The 17,123-nt window shown below is 40.6% G+C and overlaps 1 protein-coding gene across 1 annotated transcript; it reads right to left on the bottom strand.

Moving 5' to 3' along the window:
- Window positions 1-691: 691 nt before the first annotated feature.
- Window positions 692-16,346, bottom strand: LOC141197792 (uncharacterized). The gene is made up of 3 exons (XM_073662875.1): window positions 16,322-16,346; window positions 6,865-6,954; window positions 692-4,496 (listed from the first exon to the last, which is right to left on the bottom strand). Exons 1-3 carry the CDS (start codon window positions 16,344-16,346, stop codon window positions 3,340-3,342), a joined length of 1,272 nt encoding a protein of 423 aa, XP_073518976.1. The 3' UTR covers window positions 692-3,339.
- Window positions 16,347-17,123: the final 777 nt, after the last annotated feature.

Here is a 17,123-nt window from a genome sequence, read left to right on the forward strand (position 1 = left end):
AGATTATTTCACATTATTACAGAGATTATTCATCAGGATCAATCAGGCTTTATGCCAAACTGGTCCACAGCAATAAATTTACGAAGGCTTTTTTTGCATATTCATAAATCAGATGTAATAATAGGACATAAAGCTATTCTTTCTTTCTCTCTCTATGCGGCTAAATCATTCGATGGCGTAGAATGGAAATACCTGTAGAAGGTTCTGAAAAGGTTTGGGGTGGGTTCCAAATTCCTATCATACATACAGGTTTTGTACTCGGGACCTCAGACTAAAATAAGAACTAACGGTCTCTTATCTGCTTCAATCACGTTGGGGAGGGGCACACGGCAGGGATGCCCCGTCTCCCCTCCTTCCCGCGATGGCCATTGAACCTCTGGCCTGTATGTTGTGTGCTAGTCCGGATATTGTAGGCTTTAAATATGGTAACTTAGATGAATGATTTTCACTCTATGCTGACGATTTACTGATATATATATATACACAGTTGAAACCAGAAGTTTACATACACTATATAAAAAGACACATATGCATACTTTTCTCAATATCTGACATTAGTGATGAGCGAGAATGCTTGTTTAACCCTTTAAACAAGCACGCTCGGGTACTCGCAGAGTAGTTTCGGCGTGCTCGGCATTTCAGTTGAAGCAACCGCATCTGCATTTGTCGCAGCTGTAACACAGCTGTGATATATGCAGGGATTTCCTGTTTGTTAGGCAATCCCTTCATGTTTCACAGCTGTATAACAGCAGCGGATGATGGCGTAAGCTGGTAAGATTGTGTCAATATCCACAGTGAAACGGGAACTGTATCAACATGGGCTGAAAGGCCACTCTGCCAGGAAGAAGCCTTTACTTCAAAAGAAACATAAAAAAGGAAGATTAATATTTGCAAATGCACACTGGAATACAGACCTTAATTTTTGGAGACATGTCCTGTGGTCTGATGAAACTAAAATTGAACTTTTTGGGCATAATGACCATTGTTGCGTTTGGAAGAAAAAGGAAGAAGCTTGGATGCCTAAGAACACTATCCCAACTGTGAAACACGGGGGTGTCAGCATCATGTTGTGGGGTTGTTTTGCTGCAGGAGGGACTGGTGCACTTCACAAAATAGATGGTAGCATGAGAAAAGAAGATTATGTGGCAATACTGAAGCAACATCTCAAGACATCAGTCAGGAAGTTAAAGCTTGGGCGGAAATGGGTCTTCCAAATGGACAATGACCGAAAGCATACTGCCAAAATGATAACAAAGTGGCTTAAGGATAGCAAAGTCAATGTTTTGGAGTGGCCGTCACAAAGCCCTGATCTCAATCCTATTGAAGATTTATGAGCAAAGCTGAAAAGGCAGGTGTAAGCAAGGCGACCTACAAACCAGGATCAGTTACAGCAGTTTTGTCAGGAGTAATGGGCCCAAATTCCAACCAACTATTGTGAGAAGCTTGTGGAAGGATATCCCAAACTTTAGACCCAAATCTTTCAGTTTAAGGGCAATGGCACCAAATCCTAATGAAATGTATGTAAACTTTTGACTTTGCAGTAAGTTATAAAAATTCCTTAAAACATTCTCTCTCACTCTCATTCTGGCATTTGGCAAATATTATAAATTATGGTAATCATAATTAACCTGAATCGGGAAAGGTTTATTCTGATTTCATGTCAGATATTGAGAAAAACATCATATGTGTCTTTTTATATAGTGGATGTAAACTTCTGATTTCTACTGTAGGTGATATCCAGAAGTCTATTGATCCTATCCTGAACATTATTTGAGAGATTGGTGAATGGTCAGGACTGTCCATTAATTGGGATAAGTCGGTTATTCTACCATTTGAGGATATCCCTAATTCCAGCATATTAGAACATACACAAATACAAACGGTTGAGAAATTCTAATACCGAGTATAAGTATAACAAAAAGATCTCCGGATTACATTGCACTGAATCTTTATCTTCTTCTGGAAAATTTTAAAAAGAAAATCGATGCGTGGTGGAGATTACCATTATCAGCTGTAGGAAGAGGGAACTTATTAAAAATTATATTGATGCCCTAACTCTCATACATTCTGCATAATGCCCCTATTTGGATCCATAATTCCCATTTTCAGAAAATTCATAGCAAGTTTCATTCTCTTATATGGAAAAAGAAATCGTCTAGGATAAAATGTGAATAAAAGTGACAAGGAACCTGGTGGATTGGCGATTCCTAATGCACTAATATATTATATTGCAACATTTGGGTGAGTGGCAAAGCGCTGCAAACCCAAATAGTATTAAGGGGTTAATTACCTCAGGAACACCGTGGAATATTCCTATTCATATAGTGGAACTGAATGACCTCGCACACAAGAAATCACTATACCCTACACTTGCTCTACTCTACAAGGTCTGGGATAGGGGTAAAGATATAATGGAAATAGGAGACTGCAATGAATCTACACCTATATGGTTTAATAATAAATATAAAGAGGGCTATAAATTAGAGGGATTCCGGAGTTGGGTGGATAAAGGAATATATACGATATAAAACATATTGTGTGAAGGGATACTTAAGTGCTTTGATGAATTAAAGGGGGATTTGGGTTGACAAATAAACAATTCTATAAATATCTACAGTTTCGGCATTCATTTAATGCACAAGATGGATGCCCTTTTAGGTAGAAAATAATACTTTTGTCTATTATAAAGAGGGTATATAAAATAGATATTGAACCAGACTAAAAAAATGCCTATTCGGTATATTAGAAGAGGATATGGAATTTGACCCAATTTCAATAGGGATTTCACATATTTTATTTCAAGCTGGGAAACATATTGCATCCAAATGGATTAACCCCTCACCTCCAGAAATGAGTGAACTCAAAAATAGGATAAATAACATTATCAGATTAGAAAAAGGGGTATATAAACAACGAAACTCAATGAATACATTTGAGAAAATATGGGGTTTATGGTTGGATACACCTGGAATGCCATCAAGGGGGGGATATTGGCGAGGTCTAATGTTTCATTGTAATGTGCATTGGAATTCCTTAACATGTGGTATGGGTAATATAGCACACCTATATGTGTATAGGATTATAATGTTTATTACAATATTATGGTTATATAAGATATTTCAAGAATGTGGAATGTTAATTGTAAGATATAGTAACTGCAAGTTATCAGACGGTAATGGGCAAGCTGAAAGATATATAGGAGAGATGCATGTATGTCATCCCTATGGTATGTTATTTTATTATTGTGTGTACTGGTTTCTTGTTTTGTCAAAAAAAACTAAGGAAGAAAATCTCAATAAAAATATATTGGATTAAAAAAAAAGATTCGAAAAAAGGCTTCTACCCTGTGTGGGTTCTCTGGTGCCTAATCAAATTGGATGTCTGGTTAAAACATTTCCCACAATCTGAACATGAAAAAGGCTTCTCCCCTGTGTGGGTTCTCTGGTGCTTAACCAAAGCTGATCTATAGTTAAAACATTTCCCACATTCTGAACAGGAAAAGGGCTTCTCCCCTGTGTGAGTTCTCTTGTGACTATCAAGAATCATTTTACAATTAAAACATTTCCCACATTCTGAACAGGAAAAGGGCTTCTCACCTGTGTGGGTTCTCTGGTGCTTAATCAAACCTGATTTCTGGTTAAAACATTTCCCACATTCCGAACAGGAAAAGGGCTTCTCCCCTGTGTGGGTTCTTTGGTGGCTATCAAGATGGTCTTTCCGGTTAAAACATTTCCCACATTCTGAACAAGAAAAAGGCTTCTCCCCTGTGTGAGTTCTCTTGTGACTATCAAGAATCATTTTACAATTAAAACATTTCCCACATTCTGAACAGGAAAAAGGCTTCTCACCTGTGTGGGTTCTCTGGTGCTTAATCAAACCTGATTTCTGGTTAAAACATTTTCCACATTCTGAACAGGAAAAGGGCTTCTCCCCTGTGTGGGTTCTTTGGTGGCTATCAAGATGGTCTTTCCGGTTAAAACATTTCCCACATTCTGAACAAGAAAAAGGCTTCTCCCCTGTGTGAGTTCTCTTGTGTCTATTAAGAAACTTTTTACGACTAAAACATTTCCCACATTCTGAACATGAAAAAGGCTTCTCCCCTGTGTGGGTTCTCTGGTGATCAACAAAAACTGACTTCTGGTTAAAATATTTTCCACATTTGGAACAAAAAAATCTATTGTCCTCTGTGTGTATTTTTTGATGTTTAAGAATAGACTTTTCGAGGGTAAAACTATTTCCATTTTCTGAACTTGAAAATGATTTCTTTGCTTTAGGAGCAGTTCGTTTTTTAATGCTTATTTTATTTTGATTTTCCTTAGTAGTCGGTAATGAATCAGAAGACAGGACCTGTTTCATAGGATCAGATGATTGATCTTTGCTGTGAAGGGATGATGGTATATCTGGAGTAATGGCATTCACTTCAATTGTATCCTGTGGGATCTCAAGATCATCAGATTTAAAAATCTCCTGTCCCTCTGATCTCCTGGTACAGTCATCTGCCAAGAAAAAAAAAACAATTATTAATTTTGAATAAAATATCCTTGAAATTTATATTTTTGAACATTTCTACTTAAAATGTCTAAACAAACAGATCACTGGGCTACATGCTAATCCAGGGAAATGAAGAAATATATGCTCAAGTTTAAAAATCTATTTTATGAGACACAAATCTAAAAAATAGAGGATTAAAAATATTTTAAATATTCCTCTATTTTTTAGATTTGTGTCTAATAAAATAGATTTTTAAACTTGAGCATATATCTCTTCATTTCCCTGGATTAGCATGTAGCCCAGGGATGTGTTTGTTTAGATTGATTTAGAAGTGGTATGCAATCTTTATTTATTTTTCTATGGGATTCTTGTGTTAATTGTACTTAAAATGTCTGTAGAAATGGGAAGTTATTGACAGAATGACAGTTCACAGTCTAATAGAAAACCTCATAGGATTAACCAGTAGAGCGTGGTGTCCAACTGTTCATTCTGCCTCCAAAATATGGAATAAGAAGCCATCAAACAATGTTATGTAGGGAAAAATGATACAAATAAAAACTTCTACTCATCCCACAAAAAACAAGTCCCCACTCAGGTCCATCATCTGTCAGTGGAAAAACAGAGGTTTCCACATTATTAGTGGCTCAAAGGCTCTTGATAATCAGCATGGCTTCCATAAACCAATCCAGCAATATCTGCTTTTCCGAAGTCAAATCTCCCCCTCGCTTCTGAGCCTTGCAGTGCGACCAAAACACATTTAGCCTCCATGTATTTGGCATTACTATAGTGAGAAGAACCCACTTAATTTAAGGAGCACAATCTGGGCACTATGTGTTGGATAATAAAATGGCCAATCTGTAATTTTTACTCTCCAACATCCAGGACTAATTTTCGGAAAGTGCCTGTGTAGTCAAAATAGTCACTACTCCTATAGATTAATTCACTGAGAGTTGTAATTTCCAAAATGAAGTCACTTTATGGGGAATTCTACTGCTCTGGTTTTCTGACATTTTGTCATATTAGGGCTTCTGTAAATGGTGGGTCCCATCTCCTCTGGGATCTGCTCCTGTGAATCTGCTTCTGTCACCAGGAGCCGCCTTATTCATTCTGCAGGCAGCGCTGGTAATGGGAGTAATTAAAGTATGGGGCTCTTGGCAATCTAAACTATAGTAAGGGACAATATTTTCTGTCAGATTAGTTTCAAGAAGAAATATTAGACATTCAAAGAGAACTTTTTATAATACTGCAGAGATGAGGCGTCTTAAATTTAGATCTCGGGCATTTGGAAGAGGTAATGGAGACCTTTTTGAAAGACTACCAGGGAGTTACAGAGTCACATAAATGAGGAAAGCCGATCCCACTATAATGAAACTATCATACAGAATGAACCTGTAAAAAAAAAGAAAGAATATATAAACATGTAACATCCCCAACAACAACGTATGTATGAAGGGAGAAATCCAACACTAAACTGGAGTCACACTCATTTATGGTGGAGCATTGGAGCTACTATGAATCCTGACCAGAAGAGTAGAGAAAGTATTAGCGCTCCCATTTCAGGAGAGATTGTGCAGTAATCTGAATTTCTTAGGATGAAAACATAATGGAATTTATGACGTGGAGTGAATCCATGAAACCAGGGCTCGAGCCAACACATCTCCTGCAGGCGTGAATAAATGTATATTACAGCCATCAGCCACGCACAGCTTAGAGATATATCATGGCACAGGAGTAATGTTTTCTGTATAGTTTATCACAATCCTGATTGAAGTTAGTCGGTTTTAAAATAAATTGAAAAGTCAGGATAAAGGGAAACTCTGTTGTTATTGTACAGAAATTCACACTTGGCCTCACTGCAAATTTAATGTCGATCATAAAAGTGAAGTTTGGCCAGAAAGACTGGACCTGGTCTTGTAGGGACCATATGAGCACATTCAGCAGCACAGAAGGGAGAGAAGGTAGATTCATCCAATAAGATATCAGGGATCTAGGAAGCCAACAGCATCATTACCCTCCACTTTCTCTTACAGGACCATCATAATATTTTTCTTCAAGTGATTTTCTAACTTGTCAGCACATTCTACTTAAGCTGTCATTTGGCTTTGTAGTTTACAGATCTGGGCAAGTAATGGTCAGCATCATCTAATCTCAGGGGGTAGGTGGATCCTCCAGGTTGTAAATTCTATAGAAAAGGGCTTTCATAATTTCCCAAAGTAATCTGAACATTTTCAGACGGAGGAGAATGTTGTGGTCTAGAGGCAAAATGGTGCTCACAAAATTGTGATACAGCCGGACTACACCACTGATAAAGCAGCCACAGCCGGTGACTGAGAAGAATCTGTGACTTCTGTGCATTTAGTGGTTACTGCTCACCTGGGTAGTCATATGTAGGAATCTCCTCTTTACACCGCTCATCACCCCTCACATATGTCTCTGTAATATTACTATGGGTCAGATCTTCACCTTGAAACAAATATTATAAAAGTCAAAGACAGATGGAGAAGTCACATCTATGATCAGCTCTAATCCTGCCATCTCCACCGTTCTCATTACACAAATATAAAACATAATAATGGTGGATAAAACAAGACTGAATACAAGACCTTCACAGCAATCTACACATCATAGGGGAGATCTCATGACACCTTCTCTTCATCTACCTGATGATCCTGAGGAACATTGGGATCTTCTTGTTTACAGTCCTGTGGAAGAAGAGGACGGAGACATCTCTCTGGTGTTGTCTTCTTACTGGATAGATCTGGAGGAAACACATACAGGGTCTGAATTCATTCTTTACATATAGACAATTATAGGCCATGTGTATTTAGTCCTCTCTATTACCTGGTGATGTGAGGGGCTGGGGAACCTCCATCATGAAGTCCCTGTACAGATCTTTGTGTCCTTCTAAATACTCCCACTCCTCCATGGAAAAATAGACGGCGACATCCTGACACCTTATAGGAACCTGACACATACAATGATACCATCATCCCCTCGATCCCTCCATAGCGTTACTGTATAATGTCCCAGCATTCCCAGCAGTGTCACCTCTCCAGTCAGCAGCTCAATCATCTTGTAGGCGAGTTCTAGGATCTTCTGGTCATTGATGTCCTCATGTATCAGGGGGTGAGGTGGAGGCCCCGTGATTAATCTCTGGTTATGGAGAGACACATTAATAAATCTCACTACAGACATTTCCAGAGTCCTCACCTCTCCAGTTCTGTCCATCTGTTATTCCCATAGATAAGAATGATGTAATGTGACGTCATCAGAATCTCTCACCTCTCCAGTAAGACGGAAGAGGATCTCTAGGGTGAGGTGTAATATCCTCTCCGCCATCTTGTCTCTATCCATATCCATCTTTGATGAGTAAATCAGGAAAATGTTCATATATAGAAGATCTTCACTGAGAGGATCCGATATTGTAGAGACCTGAATGAGAAGAAGATAAGTTGATGGAACATCATAAAAATCCTGTGTAATAATACATCTATTGGAGATAATGAGAGGAAACATATAAGGAGATTTATTATTTCACATCATTTAGTTTTTTACTTTACATCTAGTAATAAAACCTTTATATTTTAGGCCACAGACAACAAGCAGTTTCTTCCTCGGAGTCGGCAGCTGAAGGCTAAGTGCCCACGTTGCGGAACTGAAGCATATTTTTACGCTTCTCCCTGGCGGGAAAATCGCATGCGGATTTTACATGCGGTTTTCCCGCCAGGTAGAAGCGTTTGTGAGGCGTCTTTGCAGTGTCTTTGCATGCATTTCCGCATGCGGGTTATCAAGCACTTCTCCAAGTGATTTAAGCATCACTTGGAAAAGTGCTTGACAACTTGTTCACACTATATAAATCCATGCAACCGGCATGGATTTATATAGTGTGACCAAGTAATAGTTAAAAAAAAAAAGAATCAGAATGGTAAAAAATAAAAAAAATAAAGTTTATACTCACTTTCCGATGCATTCTCTGCCCCGTCCGGAGTCTTGAGCGGCTCATGCTGTTGTGTGCAGGACCTGCGGTGACGTCATTGAGTCATGTGATGGGTCACATGACTCAATGACGTGGCAGGTCCTTCACACAACAGCGCGACGGCGGGAAAACACCGGGAAGACATCAGAAGATAAGTATAAACTTTATTTTTTCTTTTTTTTACAGGTTCTTTGGTACCCAGGTCTGGATGAGAGTCTCCTCTCATCCAGACTTGGGTACCATCCGCACATTGATTCCGCTGCGCTTCCGCAAAATTAACGAACATGCTGCGGATTTTTGACTGCAGTATATACGCTGCGGAAAAATCCGCAGCATGGGCATTGACATTGCGGAATGCCATTGGGGACCATGGGGTGCGGATATACATACGTTTTACAAGCGGTTACGCTGCGGAAATTCCGCAGCATATACGCCTGTAATACGCAACGTGGGCACGCAGCCGAATACGTTTCTCATAGACTCATCTTCCATAAAGCTAATTCTCGTCGCATTTTCTGACACTGGAATGGAGAATAACCTCGGCATTCAATGGTTCAATTTTTTTAATGCAGTCCAAAAACAAAAGTTAGCGTTTAGGTCGATCTGACCTTCATCAGTAACTGTTGGAAATAGCACAAAGAACAAAACAATAAATAGAAGAATAATAATAAATAATAAAATTAAAAAAGCATATACAAATGGATCATAGCACAATAACATGATAATATCTCTTGTTTAACCTGAACAATAAACATGCTGTCAAACAGTGCATAATATTTCATCAAACCCCATTAATACGGATACAACATCATAGTATAGAGCAAGTATATATAAAAATTGAAGCGAGCTGACACCTACTAGACTGCTGGATGGTATTCAAAGGTAGGAATTCAAAAGTGTGGAGATATGGTGACACTGGTTGCTTGGGTCTGCAGAAAAGAGCAGAGAGTGGCAGACTCAGAGTTATCAGCTGAGAGGGACCGTGGAGGCAGAGATAGACAGAATAGAGCTGGATGTAGCATACCTGTGACCCCTAGTTCCTGGTTATAAGGTGGTACTGCACGTAGTGGCTTAGAGGAACGCGGTGTCCACCGCTAGTTCCTGGTACTGTGCGCGTTTTCAGGGGTAGGATGGTTTCTAAAGGTGGGGGGCGGGAATAGTGAGGGCGGCTGACCAATCGCGGCCAATCCCGCAGTGCTGTGTAGTGTGAACTCCGGAAGTGCACGTGTGACGTCACCGGAAGTGACACGCTGCTCCCAGGAAGCTGTGCGTTCCACAGGCCGGTGTAAATGCGTTCCAGTGAGCTGGAAGTTTGAGTGCCAGGGAGAGAGAACGTGCGTTACACCAATATAGAGCCCCCAATGGGCATGAGCCAGAGCCTTTGTTGGAGTTGAGAAGGATCCAGGAGAGGGGACAAGAGTGTCCAGAGAGGAATAATCTGCAATAAAGAAGACAATATATGAGTAGGATATGGAGATCAAAACATGTATATTATTGACCTATTCAAATTGAAGACCACATTTAAAAACGTAAAATACATTTCAACATGGGGTCACATAAGATCCCTGGGTGACAAGTTTCTCTATACCAATTGTTCATTGAGAACCAAACTCCAAACATAAAAAACCTTATATAAAAAGCCAGTAGGTCACAGTCCCTATTAAGGTCTTTCGGCTCTAAGGACTGTAATTCATGAATCCAGAAGGCTTCTCTACGTTTGAGAAGGCTCACTTGGTCGCCCCCTCCGACGTGGTGTCAAAACTTGTTCCAATACCTGGTATTTGAATTGAGAAATACTATGTCCTGCCGTGATAAAGTGTTGGGGAATGGGTAACATTAGGTTTTTGCACAGAATTGTGGACTTGTGCTTTGAATCCATTTTGGGATTCTGGAAGAACCGTTGTTTAGGACATTGGTGCGCTGTGCCCAAATCGGCACATACCAGAGAGTCTCTAATATTGGTTGCTCTCTTAAAACACGGTAGGAAGGGGGTTGTTGGAACGCAGGGATCGTGGGATAGCTGGTTTGTAAGATGTTCCAGTGTTTCCTAATGGTTTTATGTAAGATGTAGGCGAAGGGGTGGAACGTGTGAACGAAGGGGATTCTGTCCTTAGTGTTTGGACGATCAGTTCTGGAATTCGACGCCTGGGGATGCAAGAAGCTAGGTGGATAGCCTCGTTCAATGAATTTGGTCATCATTTCTTGTAACCTCTGATTGCGGATAGTGTCACTGGACACTATCTGTTTGACCCTCTGAAATTGTGATGTAGGTATAGATTTCTTCAACGACCTTGGATGATTGTTAGAAAAGTGTAATAGGCCATTGCGATCGGTGGGCTTGGAATAGAGGTCAGTTGTTAGGTGGCCCTGTGTATCCTTGATCCTTGGAAACTAACACTGCTTGAATCATATGTCATGGTGAAGCTCAAATCTGGCTATGCGGAGTTAAGTGTGGAGAAAAACCTCTAAGGATTCTAAGGGACCCTCTCATATGCAAAAGATGTCATCTATGAAACGTTCCCAGAGAATGGAATGTTCTTGAAAAAGTGGATTAGAGTAGACCACCTGATTCTCGAAAGATGACATGAAGCAATTTGCATATGGGGGGGCCACATTGGTACCCATCACGGTGCTTTTCACCGAAAAGCCTTAATAGGGACTATGACCTACTGCCCTTTCTATAAGGTTTTTTTATATTTGGAGTTTGGTTCTCATTGGACAATTGGTATAAAGAAACTTGTCACCCAGGGATCTTATGTGACCCTATGTTGAAATGTATTTTACGCTTGGAAATGTGGTCTTCAATTTGAATAGGTCAATAATATACATGTTTTGATCTACATATCCTACTCATATATTGTCTCCTTTATTGAAGATTATTCCTCTCTGGCACATTCTTGTCCCCTCTCCTGGATCCTTCACCACTCCATCAAAGGCTCTGGCTCATGCCCATGGGGTCTTATGCTCTATACTGGTGGAACGCACGTTCTCTCTCCCTCAAACTTCCGGCTCACTGAAACGCATTTACACTGGCCTGTTGAACGCACAGCTTCCTGGGAGCAGCGAGTCACTTCCGGTGACGTCACACGTGCACTTCCGGAGTTCACACTACACAGCCCTGTGGGATTGGCGGCGATTGGTCAGCCGCCCTCACTATTCCCGCCCCCCGCCTTTAGATACCATCCTGCCCCTAACAACGCACACAGCACCACCAGGAACTAGCGGTGGACACCGCATTCCTCTAAGCCACTACGTGCAGCACCGCTTTACAGTGGGCATGGAAAGTATTCAGACCCCTTTAAATTTTTCACTCTTTGTTTCATTGCAGCCATTTGGTAAATTCTAAAAAGTTCATTTTTTTTCTCATTAATGTACACTTTGCACCCCTTCTTGACTGAAAAAAACAAATGTAGATTTTTTTTTAATTTATTAACAAAGAAAAACTGAAATATCACATGGTCATAAGTATTCAGACCCTTTGCACAGACAATCATATTTAAGTCACATACTGTCCATTTCCTTGTGATCCTCCTTGAGATGGTTCTACTCCTTCATTGGAGTCCAACTGAGTTTAATTGAACTGATAGGACTTGATTTGGAAAGGCACACACCTGTCTATATAAGACCTCACAGATCACAGTGCATGTCAGACCAAATGAGAATCATGAGCTCAAAGGAACTGTCCAAGGAGCTCAGAGACAGAATTGTGGCAAGGCACAGATCCGGCCAAGGTTACAAAAGAATTTCTGCATTACTCAAGGTTTACAGTGGCCTCCATAATCATTAAATGGAAGAAGTTTGGGACCATCAGAAGTCTTCCTAGACCTGGCCGTTCAGCCAAACTGAGCAATCGCTGGAGAAGAGCCTTGGTGAGAGAGGTAAAGAATAACCCCAAAATCACTGTGGCTGAGCTCCAGAGATGCAGTAGGGAGATGGGAGAAATTTCCACAAAGTCAACTATCACTGCAGCTCTCCACCAGTCGGGCCTTTATGGCAGAGTGGCCCAACGGAAGCCTCTCCTCAGTGCAAGACATATGAAAGCCCGCATAGAGTTTGCTCTAAAACACATGAAGTTCTCCCAGACTATGAGAAATAAGATACTCTGGTCTGATGAGATGAAGATAGAACTTTCTGGTGATAATTCTAAGCGGTATGTGTGGAGAAAACTAGGCACTGCTCATCACCTGCCCAATACAATCCCAACAGTGAAACATGGTGGTGGCAGCATCATGCTATGGGGGTGTTTATCAGCTGCAGGGACAGGACAACTGGTTGCAATTGAAAGAAACATGAATGCGGCCAAGTACAGAGATATCCTGGATGAAAACCTCTTCCAGAGTGCTCTGGACCTCAGACTTGGCCGAAGGTTCACCTTCCAACAAGACAATGACCCTAAGCACACAGCTAAAATAACAAAGGAGTGGCTTCATAACAACTCTATGACCATTCTTGACTGGCCCAGCCAGAGCCCTGACCTAAACCCAATTGAGCATCTCTGGAGAGACCTGAAAATGGCTGTCCACCCATGTTCACCATCCAACCTGACGGAACTGGAGAGGATCTGCAAGGAAGAATTGCAGAGGATCCCCAAATCCAGGTGTCAAAAACTTGTTGCATCAATCCCAAGAAGACTCATGGCTGTACTAGCTCAAAAGGGTGCTTCTACTCAATACTGAGCAAAGGGTCTGAATACTTATGACCATGTGATATTTCAGTTTTTCTTTAATAAATTTGCAAAGCGTTCTACATTTCTGTTTTTTTTCAGTCAAGATGGGGTGCAGAGTGTACTTTAATGAGAAAAAAAAAATTAACTTTTTAGAATTTGTTAAATGGTTGTAATGAAACAAAGGGTGAGAAAAATTTAAAGGGGTCTGAATACTTTCCGTACTCACTGTATATAGAATGGAGTCTGTCTACAATAATGTACTGCGCTTGCGCTACTTCTCATGAGCTAGAGGTCCGATAATGTCCATCCCCTAGTGTGCATGTCCGGAAGTGACGCGCTTTACACTGAAAAGCCAGATAAACTGATTCCCACCGTGCCAGTAGTACCCGGGACTGCGTATGCCTGTAGTTGTGTTACACGCCGGAGCACATCTAGGATCATTCTGAGACTGCAAATGTCCATAAGTATGAGTTGCACGCTGAAGCGCATAATGAATTTGGATTGCATTCCAATATAGAAAAGTCCTGTCTCTGAGATTAGCTTCATGGGAGATTATACACAAGTATTGCACATCCTCCCATCATGCAATAGTCATGTAGATCTACTTTGTCACTACAAAAAATATGGGATGATGGCCCACAGTATATTCCTAAATGGTCAAATTTGACCCCTATTGCATAATTAGAGATAAACAAGGATCACCACACTTAGTTACTACACTGCATGCAGAATTATTAGGCAAGTTGTATTTTCGAGGATTATTTTTATTATTGATCAACAACTATGTTCTCAATCAACCCAAAAGACTTATAAATATCCAAGCTTAATATTTTTGGAAGTTGGAGTGGGTTTTTTTTAGATTTGGCTATCTTAGGAGGATATTTGTTTGTGCAGTTAACTATTACTGTGCAGAATTATTAGGCAACTTAATAAAAACCAAATATAATCCCATCTCACTTGTTTATTTTCACCAGGGAAACCAATATCAGTGCACAAAATTTAGAAATAAACATTTCTGACATGCAAAAACAAAACCCCCAAAAATTTGTGATCAATATAGCCACCTTTCTTTATGATGACACTCAACAGCCTTCCATCCATAGATTCTGTCAGTTGCTTGATCTGTTTTCAATCAACATTGCGTGCAGCAGCCACCACAGCCTCCCAGACACTGTTCCGAGAGGTGTACTGTTTTCCCTCCCTGTAGATCTCACATTTTATGATGGACCACAGGTTCTCTATGGGGTTCAGATCAGGTGAACAAGGGGGCCATGTCATTATTTTTTCTTCTTTTAGACCTTTACTGGCCAGCCACGTTGTGGAGTAGTTGGATGCATGTGATGGAGCATTGTCCTGCATGAAAATCATGTTTTTCTTGAACGATACCGACTTCTTCCTGTACCACTGCTTGAAGAAGTTGTCTTCCAGAAACTGGCAGTAGATCTGGGAGTTGAGCTTCACTCCATCCTCAACCTGAAAAGGTCCCACAAGTTCATCTTTGATGATACCAGCCCATACCATTACCCCACCTACACCTTGCTGGGGTCTGAGTCGGAGTGAAGCTCTCTGCCCTTTACTGATCCAGCCTCTGGCCCATCCATTTGGCCCATCAAGAGTCACTCTCATTTCATCAGTTCATAAAACCTTTGAAAAATCAGTCTTAAGATATTTCTTGGCCCATTCTTGACGTTTTATCTTATGTTTCTTGTTCAAAGGTGGTCGTTTTTCAGCCTTCCTTACCTTGGCCATGTCCCTTAGTATCGAATACCTTGAGCTTTTCGATACTCCAGTAACGTTGCAGCTCTGAAATATGGCAAAACTGGTGGCGAATGGCATCTTGGCAGCTTCACGCTTGATTTTCCTCAATTCATGGGCAGTTATTTTGCGCCTTTCTTGGCCAACACGCTTCTTGGGACCCTGTTGGCTATTTGCCATGAAACGCTTGATTGTTCGGTGATCACGCTTCAATAGTTTGGAAATTTCAAGACTGCTGCATCCCTCTGCAAGACATCTCACAATTTTGGACTTTTCAGAGCCTGTCAAATCTCTCTTCTGACCCATTTTGCCAAAAGAAAGGAAGTTGCCTAATAATTAAGCACACCTTATATAGGGTGTTGATGTCATTAGTCAACACCCCTCCTCATTACAGAGATGCACATCACCAGATTTACTTAATTGGTAGTTGTCTCTCAAGCCTATGCAGCTTGGAGTAGGACAACATGTATAAAAAGTATCATGTGATCAAAATACTCATTTGCCTAATAATTCTGCACACAGTGTAAATAGTATATATGGGATATAACTGATAAGAAATAATTCTGATATAGAAGCTCAGATCTCTTCATGAAGTAAAACAATATGTGAACCCTATTTACAGGGAACAATGAATGAACAATGAGAGTAGCAATGAATAGAGTATAAAATCCAAAAATGTAACCCAAAATGGGGTTGTATTCACACAAAACAAGCATAGGAAATTTGCTCATTCAGTCCCTTAGGGTCTAGTGAATCCAATCTGGAAATCCACTCACTTTCCTTTTTGAGGATACATCTATTGTGATCACCTCCTCTCACATTGGGTTTAACCACCTCAATAATACAAAAGGAGATGTCTCCGGCTTCACCTCGATGTACACTGTTCATGTGCCTCGCTAATGGGGTGTCGTGACCATGGCATATATCGCCCAGATGCTACCCCACCTTATCTAGATTCCCTCTTGACCTTGCCTACATAATCTAGGGGCAGGTGCATGTGGCCATATATACAAGTCCCGAGGTTTTACAGTTGGAATAATCCCTCTGAACAATGGTTTTACCAGTGGAGGAACAAGATTTATATGTCTCATCCAATTACAGAAAAAACATTCTCCACATCTGAAGAAACCAAAGATTCTTCTATCTAGCCATGTCCCCTTGGTTTTTTATAGACACTATGCACTAAATGGTCCCTAATTGACTGACCAATTCTGAAAGTTATTGTGGGAGTAGATCCCACAGCACCCTCAGGTCCGGGTCGGCCACAAGTACATCCTAGTGTTTTCTGAGGATATTAAAGATACGGTTACTCAGTTCCTATTACCAGTGTTATCCCATCTTTTTCTTGGTCTCTTGGTTAGGTATGGAGGAATGTTTGTCTCTCCTGTTTTTCTGTAAACGATCGTGCGGAATCCAAAATGTACTGTGGGTACCTTTTTCCATGAATCTGGAGTTCATGTCTATTGTCTGTATATTAAAATCTGTGACATTAGAACAGTTCCTTCTCAACTGTAAAAATTGGCCATTGGGTATTGCCTTTTTCAGTGGGATGGGGTGGTGGCTATCCCATTTCAATAGTTTATTAGTGTTAGTAGGTTTATGGTAGTTGAGTGTCCCTAGGGTCCCATCCCGTTATTTCTAGATTAGTACATCCAAGAAAGGCAACTGGTAATAATTAAACTCAGATGTAAATCTAAGGCCATCGCTATTGATGTAGAGTTCCCTGAAAAATGTAAAAAAAATTGTTCACTCGTCCCCGACCAGTTGATAAAAATGTGGTCAATATATCTATACTGTACCCAAATATATGGATGCCACCACTTATGATCATCCCTGAATATTGTGGTTTCCTCCCACCAGCCCAGGAAGAGGTTATCATACGAGGGGACACAGGGGCTCCACATCGCACTACCCCTGAGCTGGTGGAAGTATTTCCTGTCAAAAAGAAAGAAGTTATGAGTAAGGCTATGTGCCCACGATGCAGAAATGAAGCAGAAAATTTCTGCAGCATTTCTGCATCTCCCTGGCAGAAAAAACGCATGCAGATTGTGCATGCGGTTTTCCTGCAGTATACATGCGGATTCACATGCGTTAACGCATGTGTTTCCGCATGCGGACTGACAAGCACTTTCCAGGCGATAGCATCACTGGGAAAGTGCTTGACAACTAGGTCACACTGTATAAATCCATGCAAAAGGCATGGATTTATACAGTGTGACTGTAAAAATAAAAAAA

The sequence above is a fragment of the Phyllobates terribilis genome, unplaced genomic scaffold, assembly GCF_046119375.1.
Source record: "Phyllobates terribilis strain yellow unplaced genomic scaffold, ASM4611937v1 Scaffold_88__1_contigs__length_6355796, whole genome shotgun sequence".
Classification (NCBI taxonomy): Eukaryota; Metazoa; Chordata; class Amphibia; order Anura; family Dendrobatidae; genus Phyllobates; species Phyllobates terribilis.

What these genes read in the sequence shown, in the direction of transcription:
- LOC141197792 (XM_073662875.1), bottom strand. Translation starts at nt 16,346, where the DNA reads ATGAACTCCAGATTCATGGAAAAAG. An exon ending in CTCCAGATTCATGGAAAAAG is followed by an intron (nt 6,955 to 16,321) that starts GTACCCACAGTA and finishes ATTTGTTTCAAG; the next exon opens with GTGAAGATCTGACCCATAGT. An exon ending in TCCTACATATGACTACCCAG is followed by an intron (nt 4,497 to 6,864) that starts GTGAGCAGTAAC and finishes TTTTCTTGGCAG; the next exon opens with ATGACTGTACCAGGAGATCA.